Source organism: Corythoichthys intestinalis, chromosome 16 (assembly GCF_030265065.1).
Source record: "Corythoichthys intestinalis isolate RoL2023-P3 chromosome 16, ASM3026506v1, whole genome shotgun sequence".
Classification (NCBI taxonomy): Eukaryota; Metazoa; Chordata; class Actinopteri; order Syngnathiformes; family Syngnathidae; genus Corythoichthys; species Corythoichthys intestinalis.
This window is the reverse complement of record NC_080410.1, coordinates 8,121,308-8,142,256: the sequence shown is the minus strand read 5'-3', so window position 1 is coordinate 8,142,256 and position 20,949 is coordinate 8,121,308. Positions and strand designations below refer to the sequence as shown.

The following is a 20,949-nucleotide window of genomic DNA, read 5'->3' as shown; positions in this document are numbered from 1 at the left end:
TATTAGTGCTGTCAAATTTATCGCGTTCACAGCCGGTAATTAAATTTTTAAATTAATCACGTTAAAATATTTGACGCAATTAATGCATGCACGGAATGACCCGATCATGTGTTGCCTCAAAAAGTTTACAATGACGCCATTTTAGCACATTAGGAGTGAAATGGCAGAGAGATGCGAGTGGACACAGGCGTTCGTTGGACCGCGCCTTTTATTGGCTTAAGCTTTGGCAACTCTTCCACAACAATTATAAGTATAGTGGCGAACGATGTGGGGAAGAATGACAGCAGACGAACTTTTCCTTAACACACTAATTGAACACAACGCAGAACATACTGTATACCATTTGCAGCCACCACCGACAGTCATGGTTGCCTAACTTCCCATCATGCATTTTGGCGGAACAACTAAGTTGCTACAGTATCATTTAGTGAAAGCACAAAAAAATAATATTCCTATCTCTCACAGGAGACAATATTTTTCTTAACACGCTTAATAGAACACAACGCAGAACATGCTATATACCATTTGCAGCCACCACTGACAGTCATGGTTGCCCAACTTCCCATCATGCATTTGGGCGGAACAGTTAAGTCGCTACAGTATCATTTAGTGAAAGCACTACAAAAATAATATTCCTATCTCAAAAAAATAATGTTCACAAAAAGAAAAGCGCTCAATGCAAAGAGAACTGGCATTCCCAATCAAAATAGCTATGCAAAATACATATAAAACTTTGCCTTGGCTAGATCTCTAATTGATTTAAAACTCGCCATTGACACCTTGTGGTGTATTTCAGTCACTACCTTACATAGTTAATGACACTGTGGAAGAACGGCTGTGATGTCCCGTTCGGCGACGTCAACAATGGCGAGCTATTAGTTTAATTTTTTGATTGAAAATTTTACAAATTTTATTAAAATTTATTAAAATTACGAAAATGTTAAGACGGGTTTTAATGGTTTTAATATAAAATTACTATAACTTGTACTCAAATTTATCTTTTAAGAACTACAAGTCTTTCTATCGGTGGATCCCTTTAACAGAGAGAATATTAATAATGTTAATGCCATCCTGTGGATTTATTGTTATAATAAACAAATACAGTACTTATGTACAGTATGTTGAATGTTTATGTTCGTCTTGTGTCTTATCTTTCCATTCCAACAATAATTTACAGAAAAATATGGCATATTGTAGAGATGGTTTGAATTATGATTAATTACAATTAATTAATTTTTAAGCTGTGATTAACTTGATTAAAAATTTTAATCGTTTGACAGCCCTAAAACATATATGTATTTCCTTAATTACAGTGTCTTGCAAAAGTATTCGGCCCCCTTGAATCTTGCAACCTTTCGCCACATTTCAGGCTTCAAACATAAAAATATGAAATTTAATTTTTTTGTCAAGAATCAACAACAAGTGGGACACAATCGTGAAGTGGAACAACATTTATTGGATAATTTAAACTTTTTTAACAAATAAAAAACTGAAAAGTGGGGCGTGCAATATTATTCGGCCCCTTTACTTTCAGTGCAGCAAACTCACTCCAGAAGTTCAGTGAGGATCTCTGAATGATCCAATGTTGTCCTAAATGAGCGATGATGATAAATAGAATCACTTGTGTGTAATCAAGTCTCCGTATAAATGCACCTGCTCTGTGATAGTCTCAGGGTTCTGTTTAAAGTGCAGAGAGCATTATGAAAACCAAGGAACACACCAGGCAGGTCCGAGATACTGTTGTGGAGAAGTTTAAAGCCGGATTTGGATACAAAAAGATTTCCCAAGCTTTAAACATCTCAAGGAACACCGTGCAAGCCATCATATTGAAATGGAAGGAGCATCAGACCACTGCAAATCTACCAAGACCCGGCCGTCCTTCCAAACTTTCTTCTCAAACAAGGAGAAAACTGATCAGAGATGCAGCCAAGAGGCCCATGATCACTCTGGATGAACTGCAGAGATCTACAGCTGAGTTGGGAGAGTCTGTCCATAGGACAACAATCAGTCGTACACTGCACAAATCTGGCCTTTATGGAAGAGTGGCAAGGAGAAAGCCATTTCTCAAAGATATCCATAAAAAGTCTCGTTTAAAGTTTGCCACAAGCCACCTGGGAGACACACCAAACATGTGGAAGAAGGTGCTCTGGTCAGATGAAACCAAAATTGAACTTTTTGGCCACAACGCAAAACGATATGTTTCGCGTAAAAGCAACACAGCTCATCACCCTGAACACACCATCCCCACTGTCAAACATGGTGGTGGCAGCATCATGGTTTGGGCCTGCTTTTCTTCAGCAGGGACAGGGAAGATGGTTAAAATTGACGGGAAGATGGATGCAGCCAAATACAGGAACATTCTGGAAGAAAACCTGTTGGTATCTGCACAATACCTGAGACTGGGACGGAGATTTATCTTCCAACAGGACAATGATCCAAAACATAAAGCCAAATCTACAATGGAATGGTTCAAAAATAAACGTATCCAGGTGTTAGAATGGCCAAGTCAAAGTCAAGACCTGAATCCAATGGAGAATCTGTGGAAAGAGCTGAAGACTGCTGTTCACAAACACTCTCCATCCAACCTCACTGAGCTCGAGCTGTTTTGCAAGGAAGAATGGGCAAGAATGTCAGTCTCTCGATGTGCAAAACTGATAGAAACATACCCCAAGCGACTTGCAGCTGTAATTGGAGCAAAAGGTGGCGCTACAAAGTATTAACGCAAGGGGGCCGAATAATATTGCACGCCCCACTTTTCAGTTTTTTATTTGTTAAAAAAGTTTAAATTATCCAATAAATTTTGTTCCACTTCACGATTGTGTCCCACTTGTTGTTGATTCTTGACAAAAAAATAAAATTTTATATCTTTATGTTTGAAGCCTGAAATGTGGCGAAAGGTTGCAAGGTTCAAGGGGGCCGAATACTTTTGCAAGGCACTGTATTTTTTTAATTTGTATTTTTAATTAATGTTACCATCTTTTCTTTTTTTATGCCCCTTTATACAGTTCTTTATGTAGGATTCTCCAGTTTAAGGTCGTATTTTTCAAATTAACTTTTTTTTTTTTTTTTTTAATTACTGTTACAATTACTTTTATGTATTCTCCCTTTGTGTTTTGATGTATAATTGTTAATTCATTCACTGCCAATGAAGATGACAGACATTCAAACTAATTCAATCCCGGCCAAATTGGATTGGACATCTATCGCCGTTAATGGCAGTTTATGAATTAAATATAAATTTAGGCATCAAAGGGTTAAATATCACTGAGCTACTTCTGTACATTGCTGACAAAGGCTGCGCATCCAGTAACAGGTTTTGTGACCTGCTGGAGAAAATATTCTAACATGGACTTACTTGGTACTCTGTTGATGGCTCGTAGAGGCCTCAGGACACGTACAGTACGAATGGCTGAGAAACTGGCATTCTGTCCATCCAGAGAGTACTCCAACACACTAAGGAGTCAGACGCAAGAATCTTTTTCTGTTATGCACTTAGAATACAAAGCTGGCATTATTAAGACAATAACACTTCAATTTTTTTTAATATGAGCCTCAAGCATGCAGTATTTGTTCCTTAACGTCTGATCTAAAATGCAATCTCATTATCTCACTCAGTTTATTTACAGTGGTAGCTCGACATTGGATTGCATCGACATATGATCCTTTCGACATCCAACGTAAAATTTGACTCGTCATTTGTCTTGACATATGACCACAAGCTCAAATATGACGATTTATGACAGCATTGCAAGTTTATATTTTCCTGCAAGACAAATGCATGGAGGATTTTCTAGTGAGAGAAATCAACATTGGTTCCAGTAAGGTCAGTGCAGGTGGTTAAAAAAGGAAAAAGGTCACGCTTACGATTGAAATTAAGGAGGAAAGATATGAAATAGAAATAGATAAAATATGAGCACGGTTAGTGGTACGGGAAGAGGGGTGATGGATCACCCCCTGGTGTTGGAGAGAAAACAAAGTGTTTTGGTAGAATTTTTTTTTATTTGATTTTTGTTAAAAATAAATGAAAGAAAACATACTGAAACAATAGCGTATTTAACTTTTGGGATTAAATATATATATATATATATATATATATATATATATATATATATATATATATACAGTGTATCACAAAAGTGAGTAAACCCTTCGCTATTCTGCAGATATTTAAGTATATCTTTTCATGGGACGACACTGACAAAATGGCAATTTGACACAATGAAAAGTAGTCTGTGTGCAGCTTATATAATAGAGTTAATTTATTTTCCCCTCAAAATAACTCAAAATATAGCCATTAATATCCAAATCCCTGGTCCCAAAAGTGAGTACACCCCTTATAAATTACATACATCCCAAAATTTTCCCTCCAAAATGTCATGTCACTCGTTACAGGAGTGCTGTCAGCATTGCTGCAGAGATTGAAGCGGTGGAAGGTCAGCCTGTTAGTGCTCAGACCATACGACGTACTCTACATCAAATTGGTGTGCATGGCTGTCACCCCAGGAGGAAGCCTCTTCTGAAAACGTTACGCAAGAAAGCCCGCAAACAGTTTGCTGAAGACATACCAATAAAGCACATGGAATACTGGAACCATGTCCCATGGTCTGATGGGAAAGGTGACAATAAACCCCGCCTTTTTTTTTTTAATGAAAAATTTCCGATGTATTATCATTGTAACATCGGCAAGGAAGTTGCCAGCTTCGTCAAGTTTTTAATCATTTATTTGAGAACTCGTTCAACACAACATGGCTAATGTTCGCCATAGCCGACTCAAACAACAGCATTCAAAGAGAAAATTAAAGCTCTTACGCACCTCTCTTACTCTTTTGTCAGTCACACTGTTCAGGAACAGCATGCAAAACACAACATTAAAACTGGATTTGTTATATTATTATTATTATTATATTATAATTGTTCCGATTTGTATTCGTTTTGCTATGTGCAATTGCTATTTGTAATTGTACCTGCAGTATTTATTAAGGATTTAGTGTTGGTTTTTGTTCTGTGGAACGAATTAATCTAATTGTAATATATTGATATGGGAAAATCCCTCTCAACATACGACCATTTTGACTTACAAACCAGGTCCTGGAATGAATTAAATTCCTATATAGAGGTACCATTGTACTATGGTATACACCCGTTTTTTTTTTGGTTTTGTTTGTTTGTTTGTTTGTTTTTTTAATGGTAAATGCACCAGAGTCTAAGTGGCAACCCTATTTTTGTTAACGTCTTTATGACTTGCTCTAAGTTGTGCAAGGCGTGAGCTGGCTTTCGATTTATGAAGAGATTGTCCAACAGAATTTAGTGTCTATCAGTGTTGGTTGGATCATGTTGAGGCTCAGTGTTGCACCGCATAACTCTGAGGCATACAGACTTTTGTTGCTTATATAAAACCCCACAGAGCAGGATACGCCAGAGGGGTCAAACACGGTATGTAAGCATGTGTGATAACGTGACTCTTGTGTGGAAAAGCCAACACAACACAGAGACGCCCCACAGTTATCCAGTCATAGTTGGTTAGAGTTGGAATTTGCGGGGAAGAAAGAAAAAGCATTGTGGGACACCTACCCAGCCATGACGATGACAAAGTCCAGCTGGTTCCATTTGTCACCAAGGTAACAGTTGCTACCAAAAATCCCCAGGGCCACCATCTTGATGATCATTTCCACCGCAAAGAAAGCAAATATACAATCATCCAAAACCTGATGGGAAAACAAAACAGATGCAGGAACTTGTTTTACGTATAGACATTGATAAATAAAATAAACAAATATATGCACATAAATACAGAATGATTTAAAGGTAACTCCCTATTTCAAAATACTAATTTATTCAAATGTTCAAGTATTTTTCTCATTTCTTTGTTGTATGTTCCTTGATGTAATCGCAGTCAAATCTGTGTCCTCATTTTATTTTTAGATGTTAATTTGTTTTATTTAAAATTCAATATGGGCAGTAGCATTTACCACCAGCTTCTCAAGCCAACCATGAACCACATCAACTGATTTCACAAGAAAGGCTTGTGGGATGGAAGTCCTAACTTCACATATTTGCCCTTTACGTTCCTCCAAAGCTGCTGGTTTGGTGGAGTAGACTTGCTCTTTCAACCAACTCTGAAGAAAAAAGTCACAGTGTGTTCATGAATGGTTGAATGCCCACTTCCCTGGAAGATGGATGGGTTGCTGTGGTTTGCGTGAGTGACAAGCCAGAAGTCCTGACTTAACACCCAGCCACGTTTTTCTTTGGGGTTGGTCGAAAGCGCAAGCCTACTCTTATAAATCAATGACAACGGAGGAAATTTAATGGAGAATGATGAAACATGAGGTTATAAAGTCCATCCATCCCATAAGAGTTTCTTTTGAAATCTTGATGTGCTGATAAATGCTGGTGCCCATTTCGAATTTTAAATAAAACCCTAACAGATCTAGAAAGAAAATGAGAACGTAGATTTCATTGCCATACAACTAGGAACATACAGAAAAATAAAATGAGAAAATATTCGAATATTTGAATAAATTATAAGCATTTTAAAAAGGGGAGTTACTTTTCAATCAGCCTGTACATCATATATATACAGTATATTTGTGTGTACATGGGTACATACTGTATATAGTGATACCTTGACATACGATCTTTTCGACATCCGACGTAAAATTTGACTTGTCATTTGTCTCGACATATGCTCGAAATATGACAATTTACAAGAGTGTCATAATTTCATTGTTTTCCCCAAGACCACAGCACGGCAGATTTTCTTGTGAGGGAAATCAACATGGGTCCCAAGAGGGTTAGTGCAGTTGTTGGAAAAAGGAAAAGAAGGTAAGTAATTATATTTATTATTCTAAATGTATATCATTTTTAGCTTGGAATCATTGATTGATGTGTAAAATTTGTTTAAAAAATGACTTTATAAAATTATTCAATTGCATATTTTAAACTTTTAAAGTCACAATGAAAAAAATAGTGTCTTTAAATAGTTCACGGATATTTACCTCATAACTATCGCTTAATTGTATTTTTTTTTTCTGTCGCATTTTCTACGATATTTTAGATGATAAATAATAGATCCAAACAAAGAAAAATGAAAAAAAAATGTGTTAAAGGGTAGATATTTGAAAAAGAAAATCTCTGTTAAATTACCGTGTTTCACCCATAAAATCCTGGAAAAGTCCGGCTGTAGCCATTCAGAGCTGTCTTGACACTCGGTGAGACATGCTCCCTGGGGTTTTTGGATCGAAACAAGATAAGTACGCGATAATATCTCCTTAAAATCATGTTGTCTTTAATTATGCTCTCTCATGTTCTCACCTCGAGTTAGGTTTTAGGGGTTAATTTTTTTATTTTTTTTTTAAATGCCCTCCTGTTTAAAATTTTTCTTCCCCCAGAAAATTGAGATTTCAAGCTTTCCAATGATGTATCACACATGCCTATCAGACAATTTTGAAATTTGGCCAAATTGGGCGTCTCAGAGCGGAACTTCAAGTCACCTGAGTGTTTTCCGCCATATATATTACTGTATATATAAATATATATTAGGGATTTACCAAAAGAAAAATTCTTGGCCGAAACCGAAAACCAAATTTTGGAGATACTTGGCCGAAAACCGAAAGGCTGAAAAATACACGTGCATATAATTATTTTTTTGTTTGTTTGTTTCATTTTTTTCTTCTTTTTCTTTTTTAATATTTTATTTCATTATTTTCCGATTAATGCCCTTTGCTTTAGCATTGGTTCCATAACCGCAGTGGCTCGAGAAATTTAGTTTGAAAGGTGCCGATTCTGAATCCTCATGGGAGGGTGCGTTCCTGGGTGGCGTGAGCGCTGGCGTCGTCATAGTATTCATTTCGAAGGACGGTGACACACAAACGTCACGTCCTATGAAACCTTGATAAATGCGGTTTCTAGGAAGTGTGGCATACTCAAAAAATGAATCTCACATCTCCAATTACTAAGCTAAACGAGATCTCGATGTACGTTTGTGTGGAAGTTTAGTTCACAATAACAACAAAAAACTATTCCGTTCTCCCCAAATTAGTAAAGCTCTTTACAAGGCTATTACAATCTCCTACTCCTTTAAATAAAACTCAGTGTTTTCTTGTGCAGCAAGTAAAATCGATCGAGAGCTAGGCGAGCGGGCCAAGTTCTAGCGGCGACGAAGCCGAGGGAAGTCGCTCTGGGTTAAACGGCGACTGGCAAAAGGGGCATGGAAGTCACTGGAAAAAAATGAAGAGGTTGTGCCATAAACGGATTGTACTAAACCACAGCAAATGCACATGACTGCATTTAAATACTATTTGTATACTGTTTACTTGATTAAACTCCGGAGTACTCACTCTCAAGCTTAAATTCACTGTACTCGATGTGACGCGGGACATCAATTGAAAGCAACTTCAGAACGAGCGGGTATCAGAGATGAAGTGAGGTTGAATAATTTCTATATTTCTTTGATACCTCAAAATACTTCCAAACCGCAGACATGTTGGCAGTGAGCCTGTAGTAGTTGCGTGTTACTTCTCGCTGTGGTTTGATGAAATCATCACAAGAGGACTACGGTTCTTCACACTATACGGTGTGAAACTTTGGGTGTTTTAACCGAAAACGGAGAATTTTAGGTATTTTTCGGTTAGCTAGCTTTCGGCGCCAAATTTCCTGTCACATCTATATTCATACATAGTAAAGTATCAGTATTGACATCATATGCAGTATTATCAGCTTTTTGTATAACTAGTAAGCATATTAATCAAATGGTAGGGTGAAGAAGTGGGAAAGGATGGGTAGATGTTTTATTGCTATGAGGCAGATGTTAAATATACAGTGGGGCAAATAAGTATTTAGTCAACCACCAACTGCGCAAGTTCTCCTATTTGAAAAGATTAGAGAGGCCTGTAATTGTCAACATGGGTAAACCTCAACCATGAGAGACAGAATGTGAAAGAAAAAACTGAAAATCACATTGTTTGATTTTTAAAGAATTTATTTCCAAATTAGAGTGGAAAATAAGTATTTGGTCACCTACAAACAAGTAAGATTTCTGGCTGTCAAAGAGGTCTAACTTTTTCTAACGAGGTCTAACGAGGCTCCACTCGTTACCTGTATTAATGGCACCTGTTTTAACTCATTATCGGTATAACAGACACCTGTCTACACCCTCAGTCAGTCACACTCCAAACTCCAATATGGCCAAGACCAAAGAGCTGTAGAAGGACACCAGAGACTAAATTGTAGACCTGCACCAGGCTGGGAAGACTGAATCTGCAATAGGTAAAACATTTGGTGTAAAGAAATCAACTGTGGGAGCAATTATTAGAAAATGGAAGACATACAAGACCACTGATAATCTCCCTCAATCTGGGGCTCCATGCAAGATCTCATCCCGTGGCGTGATAACAAGAACGGTGAGCAAAAATCCCAGAACCACACGGGGGGACCTAGTGAATGACCTACAGAGAGCTGTGATCACAGTAACAAAGGCTACTATCAGTTACACGTATAACACCATTTACCATTTTACCAATGCGCCGCCAGGGACTCAAATTCTGCACTGCCAGACGTGTCCCCCTGCTGAAGAAAATAAACGTCCAGGCCCGTCTGCGGTTCGTCAGAGAGCATTTGGATGATCCAGAAGAGGACTGGGAGAATGTGTTATGGTCAGATGAAACCAAAATATAACTTTTTGGTAGAAACACAGGTTCTCGTGTTTGGAGGAGAAAGAATACTGAATTGCATCCGAAGAACACCATACCCACTGTCAAGCATGGGGGTGGAAACATCATGCTTTGGGGCTGTTTTTCTGCAAAGGACCCAGGCGACTGATCTGTGTAAAGGAAAGAATGAATGGGGCCATGTATCGAGAAATTTTGAGTGAAAATCTCCTTTTATCAGCAAGGGCATTGAAGATGAGAAGTGGCTGGGTCTTTCAGCATGACAATGATCCCAAACACACAGCCAGGGCAACAAAGGAGTGGCTTCGTAGGAAGCATTTCAAGGTCCTGGAGTGGCCTAGCCAGTCTCCAGATCTCAACCCCATAGAAAATCTGTGGAGGGAGTTGAAAGTCAGTGTTGCCCAACAACAGCCCGAAAACATCACTGCTCCAGAGGAGATCTGCATGGAGGAATGGGCCAAAAGACCAGCAACAGTGTGTGAAAAGCTTGTGAAGAGTCACAGAAAACATTTGGCCTCCGATATTGCCAACAAAGGGTACATAACAAAGTATTGAGATGAAATGTTGGTATTGACCAAATACTTATTTTCCACCATGATTTGCAAATAAATTCTTTAAAAATCAAACAATGTAATTTTCTGTTTTTTTTTTTTTTTCCACATTCTGTCTCTCATGGTTGAGGTTTACCGATGTTGACAATTAAAGGCCTCTCTAATATTTTCAAGTGGAGAAGAGAACTTGCACAATTAGTGGTTGACCTAATACTTATTTGCCCCACTGTATTATTATATTAGCATTATATTATATTTTTATTGCAGAATTTGAAAACAACATGTGACCAAAATGGAATATTACATACATACATACATTTACAATCACTTTTCCTGACAACTTGGCTCTAAATCATGTGCCTATCTGCTTTAAAATGATTTGCCAGTAAACTTAACCATATGGGGGGCAGTGTTATTGCAGTTATTCTTAATCAAGTCAATCTGTATCTTAATTTTTCATCGAACAATGACATTTTAAGTCACTTTTGCTTCCAGTTTCATGGGAATCGTTTTTGAATGGTAAATGGTGTTATACATAAGGAATTATGTTTGCCTCTGATGTTTTTCCATAGTATTAACTCATTGGGGGTCATTGACGGCGCTAGACGCTCAATCCATCTGAAATGTGAGGGTTGGCAGTGAATGAACCGTTAATTTACTGTCACCCTCCCACTTCAAATGGATTGGACGTCCACATGTGATAAACTACTGATCATATCATTTGAATTCACAGCAGAAGGATGAAAAGAGCCACATCATCAATATTTTACTAACCTGGAGTATGCGACACCACTCTGACAGACATGTGACATCCTCACAAGGCTGGAACATCCCCAGAGTGACGCAGTTGAGGAGGATCACCAACATGGATACATGTTCGAACCACGTACAGGAAAGAGTTAAGGTTGAAACATGAAATCTTGAACAATCCTAACCAATATAAAATGTGAGCCAACATGTAGATAAAATCTCAAATGCAGTTCAAAATACAAGTCCGCTGAAGCAAAACGAAGGTAAAGAAACCTGTACATCCAACAGCCATGAGGTCTTCCTACTTTTCTGTGGGTACATAGATTACGTTGGGTTAAACTTTTTTTTTTTTTTTTTTTCCCTATTTGTACAAGTAGTATACACAAACAACCTGCGTATTATAATTAGTGTTTCACCGATATGGCACTAAAAAGTCATCATCAGTATCGGAGAGTAAGAAATAACATGTCGATGCTGGACAGTATGTACTTTAGAGATCTAGTTTCCAACCGCGAGTCGCCCTACCCAGGATAGCCGACAACAACGCACACGTGTTTATCACTAGTAGACGTTTTACTGACATTCGTTCATTTACTGCCGCACCTCCTACTTCAAATGGATTGGACGTCTAGCGCTGTAAATAGCAGACAATTAGTTAATAAGCGTCTCACTAAGCTATAGCAATGACTTTACATTCACAAAAGTATGCAGTAATTACAGTGGTACCTCTACATACAAATTTAATTCATTCCAGGACCTGGTTTGTAAGTCAAAATGGTCAAATGTCGAGTGTGAATTTCCTATAAGAATACACTATAATTCGATTAATTTGTTCCACAGCCCAAAAATCTGCGCTAAATCCTGAATAAATACTCGAAAAACCTACGCTAAATCCTTAATAAATACTCGTGGGATGATTACAAATAGAATTTACACATAAGAAAACAAATTAATTCTAAATACAAATCGGAATAATATGATGAGTGTTGTACTACTGTAGTTGTTATGAATATAATAATCATAATAATGTCACGAATTGGGTTTTAATGTGGTGGTTGGGTTTTGCATGCTGTTCCTGAGCGCACCATGTGACTGACAAAAAGAGAGGTGCGGGAGAGTGGGAGGTTTTTACTTTTTTTGATGTTTTTGTTTGCATCAGCTACGGCGGACAGTAGCCATGTTGTGTTGCACAAGTTGTAATATAAATGATTAAAATCCTGACAAGCTGGCGACTTTCTTGTCGATGTTACAATAATAATACTAATAATAAATCGATCATTTAAAAAATATCTTTTTTATTGTCACCTTAACTGCCGAACGGAGGTTGAAGGAGACCGGCCATATTGTCGAGCCAGTTCACTCTCACGCTCATATTTTTCTATCATTTCCTACCTTTCTCCTCTCATCTGCACTAACCTTCTTGGGACTCATGTTGATTTCTCTCACAAGAAAATTGAAATTGAAATTGAAAGGCTGTGATAAATAGTCGTATTTTGAGCATAACGTCATATGTCGAAACAGTCAAATTTTACGTAGGATGTCGAAAGGATTGTACATCGATGCTTTCGTATGTTGAGGTACCACTGTATATTTGGTATAAGTAAGTATAGTTTTTCAAAAAGCATGGCATCGATACAGTATAGGTATCGAGAATGGAATCTGTATCGGGAGGCAAAAAAAATAATATCGGTGCAACACTAATAGGAATAAAAAGATTGTATTTTTTATTCCTTGAAATTTGATTTTAATTGTAAATGAAGTAATGAATGCTCAAAGTTTCATTCTGAATACTTTTGTGTTATTAGTTATTATTAGTCAACTGAAACCACTATGCTGTAAGCTGCTGCTGTACTTATTAAAGCATAAACGGAGGGGAAAATAGCATCATTAAATTAAATACAAATGTACAAAAACCAGTAATGTAAGTTCAACCACTTCTTTATAAATGAAAGCCTAAGCTAAATAAATATGAGAGATTTCTATGTTTGAGAATCTTAAGTCATTTGCTGCTCCTTGTGCTTGATTTCCTCTGATTCAGCTTAATATTTGCAGTCAACACCTCCTGAGTTCGCCATCATCAGTTTACTTACACGTAATACCTCCTGCAAGACACAAGATTATCTGACATGGAATGACGTGGAACGTTGAGGCCATTTTCTATGGTTTTGCTGTAACCCCAAAAAATATTGAACGACAGCAACACAGAGTGCAGAAAATAGATATTTTAGCATTTTCACAGGTATTTACATCCAGATCTGATACACAACTTACAAAATAGAATTGTTAACCATGAGCCCAGAGTAGAAGCTTGAAGAATGACTTTGCATGTAAAGGAAGTGATCCTTTTCTTGCTTGTTATGGTCGATTTATGTCTGTGAATCTGAACAAATTACTTCTGTGCCAAAGAGCATGGAATTGTTCAGCACTACGGTTTCTCATGTTGAGAGCAGGGATATATCTTACATACTCTATGATATTCAAAGATGTACAGGTATCCATTTCATATATTTAACTATTTGCTTATTCATTAAAAAAAAAAAAAATCTTAAACCAACCAGTCTGAAATTAGTCATGGCAACCACAACATTGTGGAAAATGCTAATGTAACGCTGCACGCATCAAGTCAAAAATACAGATATTAATCAAAAGCAAAAGTGTCTCAATTATCAGCCATGCATTTAACAACAGAAACGAAGGATGTGACAATATATCGATATACTGAAATATCGTGATACTTTGTATTCCGGCTCGGCTCGTCTGCGTTTTTTGGTGACGGCTGAAGATGAAATCCTTCGGACTCTGTACCGTGACAAAAGCGAAACGTAGACTTTGAGATCGACTCAAAGGCATAGCTTGACTTGACTTGTTATGAAGAAAAGCTGATCTGATCTGAGATACTAATAGGTTGCCACCAACATGTTAGATTGGACCCAGATTTTCCACTAAGTGCCTATGTTAACTTATTTTGATTAGGAAGGGTGAATGAAAGAATGCTTCAAGTCAAAATGAATTAAGATGTGTAGCACCGTCAATGGCACTCAAACATGAGCGCTTAAAGCCACTTCTCCCAGTTTAAATGAATTGGATGTCTATCGTTGTCAATGGCAGGCAAGGAGTTGTTTACTAGAATGTCGCTGTACAGTGAGCGCTTGTTTTTCACTGTTAATAGGGACCCCCGCCTGCAAAATAAAAAATCCGGTGTGTTCAATGTATTTTTTCAGATTTAACAGCACTGGAAGGAGATACGTACATATAAGACATGTTTTTCCTCTTTTGCCCCCAAAGAATAATAAAAATAAATAAATTTAAAAAAAAGAAGAAAAAAAAAGAAAAAACTTAAGTTTATGGCGGAAAACACAGACAAGACTGAAAAAGCAGTCTCTTCTCTTGCACTCCTCTTTAAAATAAACTGCTGTATTTTAAGCCAAAAGAACTGTCGTGTTTGATAAAACAATATGTCTATAATGCTGCCATAGCAGATTCATGGTGCAATAAGCCCCCGAACTATTTTTAATTTGTCCGTTTTACCCTGGAAAACCCCGTTTACAGACGTCGCGCAACTGCTTTGGTTTCAACCTAGCCATAAAAAGAACGTAATTAATCGTATTTATTATTTGAAATGTCTGTCATTTTTAGCTTAGAATCATTAATTGATGTCTAATATTTAGTTAAAAAAAAAAAAAAAAAAAAAGACTAAAAATTATTCACTCGCATATTTTAAACTTTTAAACAAATTACGTTACAATAAAAAAATTGGCGTCTGTAAAAAAATCATGGATATCTTCCTCATAAAAATCGCTTAACTGTATTTTTTGGTTACTGTCGCATTTCCCCCGATATTTTAGATGATAAATAATCGATCCAAACAAAGAAAAATTTAAAAATAACGTTTAAATGGGTAAATATATGAAAAAGAAGATCTCGACCACTCCTTTCTGCATCGCAACCCTTGTTTTATCACCATGTTTCACCCATAAAATAAAAAAAAAATCCAGCTGTGGCCATTCAAAGCTGTGTCTTGACACTCGGTGATACATGCTACATAGAGTTTTTGGATCGAGTTAAGTACATGATAATAGCTCGTTAAAATCGTGGCATCTTTAATTCTGCTCTCGCGTGCTCTCGCCTCCAGTTAGGGTTTTGCTATTTATTTATATATATATTTTTTTTAAATGCCCTCCTGTTCAAAATCTTTCCACAGCAAATTGAGATTTTATGCTTTCCAATGATGTAGGACAATTTTGAAATTTTGCCAAATTGGGGGTCTCAGAGCGGAACTTCAAGTCACCTGAGTGTTTTCCGCCATACGTATATTTTAATCAATGGTTTTTAAGCACTGCAAATGAAATAATTATGATATAAATGGAATATACATATAAAGTTAAATGATTTGTACAAGTATACAAGCAAATATCATACATTTTAAAATAAAACACTGTATTTTTTTTTAAATTGAAAAAAAATCTGCGATGGAAGCACGAAGTAGCGAGGGATCACTATATTTATTTACAGAGCGGTAGCTGCAGATATTCTCAAAGTCTGTGACGAAGACAAATGTTTATGACAGGTTGTCCACAACAGCAATGCAAAAATTAAACATTTTTCCATTTAGAATGGCTTGTTTTTCTCTCTAGTTGTAACGCAGAATATCGTTGATTTCCTGACCCGTCCATTAATAATTGTTGTATCACTATATTATGAGATGATCATTATCGTGAGCCTTTTATCACGAATCGTATCGTTTTGGGAGGTACCCAAAGGTTACCACTCTTAATAGAAACATAACTCAGCACGCCTGTTTGAACTGTACCACCCTCGAGCAGAGCAGCATCTCCCACCTTCAGCAACAGTTACTCTATGCACATTAGCTAAGTGTAAACATGCACACATCATCAATACAATACAATAAGTTTGTAGCATGCACTTGTGTAGAATCACATTAATTCAAGTTTTTCTAATATTTCTACACATTGTTTCACAAAGTACATCAACTTTTGTAAAAGACAAAATAGAATGCGCGTGTGTCTGAAATTTATAGCCATATTATTTGTTCATTTTGACCCAAACACCCTTATAATTGTATTCTCGGCCCATCCCCCCAAAATCAGTGACGCTATATTATTAGTATAGTTTATATTGTCAATAAAAACATTATTACTACAAAAGGCACACACAATAATTTGTTATAGTGGATCTTTAAAAAGACGATAGTAGCTAAAGTGCCCAAATAAAAGAAGAAATCCTACTTTACAACAAAAAAGGCAGGATGTCAAGGACTGTGCTAAACATACACACTTGCATGCAGACACAAGAATGAGTCTCAAACACACACCCTTAAGCATACATGGGTGCACAAAAACATGAAAACAACACTGGAAAGATCTGAACAAGTGCACGCACACATGCAGGAAAAAGCTAAACCCGCTCCAGCTGAGCTGTCAGGTCAGTGCTGGTGCACATAGGAGAGCCCAGAGTAGAGCAGAGTTTGTCATCAACAGTGAAGAGCAACTGGGAAACTACAACAAAGAACCGCTCTTGTTTGACATCTTGGTAATAATAGTAAAGCCACGTCCATGTTTGTAAGACCTACAATAATACATCACATAACGCCACAACAGAAGCACAAACAGAACAAAGTGCTTGTTTAGAGATGACAAAGTCAGCTGGTACATTTTATAGAGCTGTGTGTCTCCAGGCTTGGAGTTTGTAAGCTGGTAAAAATCAGCAAAACACATAGTCCGTATTCTATTCTAGCTGTGACAAAGTGCGAAAACAGTGAACACAATCACTCATGATATTTCAGTGATGCTTCATTCCAAATATCAAACTTGTCAATCTCGAATCCTAGTCCTCCTGCTCATTTTAATGTGTTTTACTGTGAAACCCCATTGTTCAACAACAATAACTCAAAAAAAAAAAAAAAAAAAAAAGAGAGCAATACAGTAAAACCTGGATGTTCCTGAGGCTGCATGCAATGTGTGGAAAGTTCATTTTCCATGTGAACTACTTCAAAGTTCAGTTCCCAAATTGTGAAATAAAACTAGGTTAGTTCATATATTTTTTTTCCCTCAAATGTGTTGCTGCGAGCAGTTATCCTCAAAATCCTAGCAATTGCCCATTGTTGCTACCCAATCAATCCATACTGTAGTCGAGGTGCATTTATCCACCTAAAGCTCATTTACATTGTTCAGCTAAGTAGCTGGAACTCCTAAATGACAAAAATGTTCACGAAACCAGTGCCGGACCTCAGCATATGCTAGCTAGGCGGTTGCCTAGGTCGTCATCAGGTGAAGAGGGCACCAAATTTCCTTTGGAGAAATAAAACTCTGAAAAAAAAATACTTATGCTCCGTTCCCTGCAAGCTTTCTGACATATCAAGTACAATTCAATTTTGCTACATATACAAAAATATAAATATATATAAAATATGCCACTCATGGCCAGTGGCCATGAGTCGCATATTTTGCCATTAAAGTAATGTTGCACCGATACCAATACCAGTTTAGGCGGGCTGGGGGCTGATACGGCACTAAAATGGTGGCATCAGTATTGGCGATTACCAACAAATAAGGCGCCAATACCATTTACTGGTATCACTTGAACGCAGCCTTCTTTCCCCTGAGACTCACTACACACTGTGCTGTGCGATGACACGTGATCGCTTTGCATGCCAAGCAGCTATCGCTATTGGCCTGATCCAGACCAATGAGAGAGAGCTCATAGGCACCCTTTACCAATGCCGGCCGGGCAGCTTTTTCAATATGGAGGAAAAGCAAACCAGGAGAAGGAATGTCGCTGGTCTGGAAATATTTCAGCATATAAACTCCCTTGAGTACAATGGCTGCATGCAAGATTTGCGGCCTGAAAATTTCGAGAGGTGGAGTTAAATTGGCCAGTTTCAATACCGCGAACCTGATAAAACATTTGAAGATGAAACGTGAACGAATACAAAGACTTTGAGGCTGCACCAGCAGGACTGCTATCTAGAGGAAGGGGGCTGGACCGGAGAATTAAATCCTGGTCAGTTCACTTCGTCTACTTTACTTTTATTGTCTTTTACTGAAAGAAATGCCGCAGTAATTTAAGACCAGTTTCAAAAGTAGGGTTGCCACCTTTCAGAAATAGAAATAAGGGGCGTCCCCCTTGCGCCCAAAGCTGTACATGTGACGAAAAAAAGGGACATTCCCAAAATTCCTAAAATGCATAGAAATCTGTCTCTCTCTCTCTCTCTCTCTATATATATATATATATATATATATATATATATATATATATATATATATTTATATATATATATATATATATATATATATATATATTTGGGCTGTCAAAATTATCACGCTAACGGGCGTTAATTTTTTTTTTTATTAATCACGTTAAAATATTTGACGCAATTAACACATGCACTAAATGACCCGCTCGCACATTGCCTCAAACAGATTACAATGAGGCCGTTTATGGACATTAAGAGTGAAGAGAATGCCACCGGCCGCTTGGGGGCAGCGCCTTTCCATACGGAGAATTAGTAGTTGTGAGACGTTTATGCTGTATTCACAATGCAATGCAAATTGCTATTTGTGCTCCACACATATTTCGGTAAGTTTTCTTTCTTTTAGTGGCAATTATGTGTCTCTTGTTGTATTTTGGGTAAGATATGTACAGATATATGTTATACAGTAAAGGCGAGTGGACACAGGCGTTCTTTGGACCGCGCCGTTTATTGGCATAAGCTTCTCCTTCACAACAAACATAAGTATCGTTTAGTGAAAGCACAACAAAAATAATATTCCTATCTCTCAAAAAAAAAATAATGTTCACAAAAAGAAAAGCACTTCAGTCTATAGTAATGAGGCCTATTCTGACACACAGTTAAACAACAATGCAAAATGAACTGGCATTCCATATCAAAATAGCTATGCAAAATACACGTAAAACTTAGACTTTGGTCACTCTATTTTTATTATTGTTATTTTTATTCTTATTATTATTATTATATTAACTCTACTTTTGATTGAACATTTTACAAATTTTATTATAAATGTATAGTAAATTTTAAATTTTATTTTAAACAAAAACATGAAGAGGGGTTTTAATATAAAATTACTATAACTTGTAACTATAACAATTATCTTTTAAGAACTACAAGTCTTTCTATCCGTGGATCACTTTGACAGAAAGAATGTTAATAATGGCATTTGTGGATTTATTGTTACAATAAACAAATACAGTACTTATGTACAGTATGTTGTATGTATATATCCGTCATTTGTCTTATCTTTCCATTTCAACAATAATTTAAAGAATAATATGGCATATTTTAGAGATGGTTTGAATTGCGATTAATTGCGATTAATTACGATTAATTAAATTTTAAGCTAATCGTTTGACAGCCATAATATATATATATATATATATATATATATATATATATATATATATATATATATATATATATATATATATATATATATATATTCTGTAATGATTCAATACAGAAAACAACTTTTAATTCCCAATTCGGAACGATTCCTTATTTCAAAGGACGGGTGGCAAGCGAATTCAAAATGTTCTGTAGAAGTAAGCAAAGTAAGCTAAGCTAAGTGGCTAATTTGTTTTTGTCGGAGAGAGAGACTCATTAGTGTGCTGCTTGCATTTGGGCGTAGCTATAAAGATGGAGTTATGTTGCTGCTGGTGCACAGGGAGGGATGCTGATACGAGACAGGATGCTGTGATCAATTATCATTAAATTATTATTATAATTTGTCACCCATACCAGGTATGCAATAAAAAGTTGGACTGGATTCACTTTGGATTAGTCTTTTTCCTGCTTCACAAAGGTAAGCAGCAGCCTGACAAAGCCATGATAGCAATGATTTCACATCCAAGTATGTAGCTCTTCATATAAACAGTATATATATGTGGCGGAAAACACTCAGGTGACTTGAAGTTCTGCTCTGAGACCCCCAATTTGGCCAAATTTCAAAATTGTCCTATATGCATGAGTGATACATCATTGGAAAGCCTAAAATCTGGGGGAAGAACAATTTTGAACAGGAGAGCATTTAAAAAAAAAAAAAAAAAAGTTTTTTAAACAGCAAAACCCTATCTGGAGGTGAGAGCACGCGAGAGCAGAATTACAGACGCCATGACTTTAACGAGATATTATTGCGTACTCGCCTTGTTTTGATTCAAAAACTCCATGTAGCATGTATCACTGAGTGTCAAGACACAGCTGTGAATGGCCACAGCTGGATTTTTGAAGATTTTATGGGGGAAACACTGTAACATAACAAGGGTCGCGATGCAGAAATCGCAGACATCAAGGAGTGGTCCAGATTTTAATTTTCATATATTTACCCTTCTCAAGGTTTTTTTTTTTTTTTTTCTTCAAATTTTCTTTGTTTGGATCAATTATTTATCATCTAAAATATCGGCAAAAATGAGACAGTAACAAAAAAAAAATTATTAAGCAATAGTTATGAGGTAGATATCCGTGACTTTTTTACAGACACCATTTTTTTCATTGTGACGTCATTTGTTTAAAAATTTAAAATATGCGAGTGAATAAGATTTTAAAGTCGGTTTTTTTTTTTTTTTTTTAAACAAAATATGAGACATCAGTTAATGATTCTAAGCTAAAAACGACAGACATTTTGAATAATAAATATAATTAATTAACTTTGTTTTATGGCTGGGTTGAAACAAAAGCGGTGTTGCGCGACGTCTGTAAACGGGGGTTTTCAGGGTAAAACGGACAAATTAAAAATAGTTCGGGGGCTTAATGCGCCATGAATCTGCTATGGCAGCATTTAGACATATTGTTCTATCAAACACAACAATTGTTTTGGCTTACAATACAGCATTTGCTTTTAAAGAGGAGTGCAAGAGCAGAAACTGCTTTTTCAGTCTTGTCTGTGTTTTTCGCCATATATATTTCAAACAGAGTGGTATCGGAATTGTATCGGCCAATACTGCACAGCCAG

General features: G+C 36.7%; 1 protein-coding gene across 3 annotated transcripts in view; it reads right to left on the bottom strand.

Annotated features, from left to right (window-relative positions):
• The window catches only part of cacna1ha (calcium channel, voltage-dependent, T type, alpha 1H subunit a), a 231,413-nt gene that overhangs the window by 89,768 nt on the left and 120,696 nt on the right, over positions 1–20,949 (bottom strand). For all 3 annotated transcript variants that reach the window (XM_057861425.1, XM_057861427.1, XM_057861426.1), the window contains exons 3-5: positions 10,991–11,103; positions 5,572–5,705; positions 3,356–3,453 (exon numbers count right to left, since the gene is read on the bottom strand). In XM_057861425.1, coding sequence (XP_057717408.1) covers positions 3,356–3,453; positions 5,572–5,705; positions 10,991–11,103 — 345 coding nt within the window. The remainder of the gene's footprint in view (positions 1–3,355; positions 3,454–5,571; positions 5,706–10,990; positions 11,104–20,949) is intronic.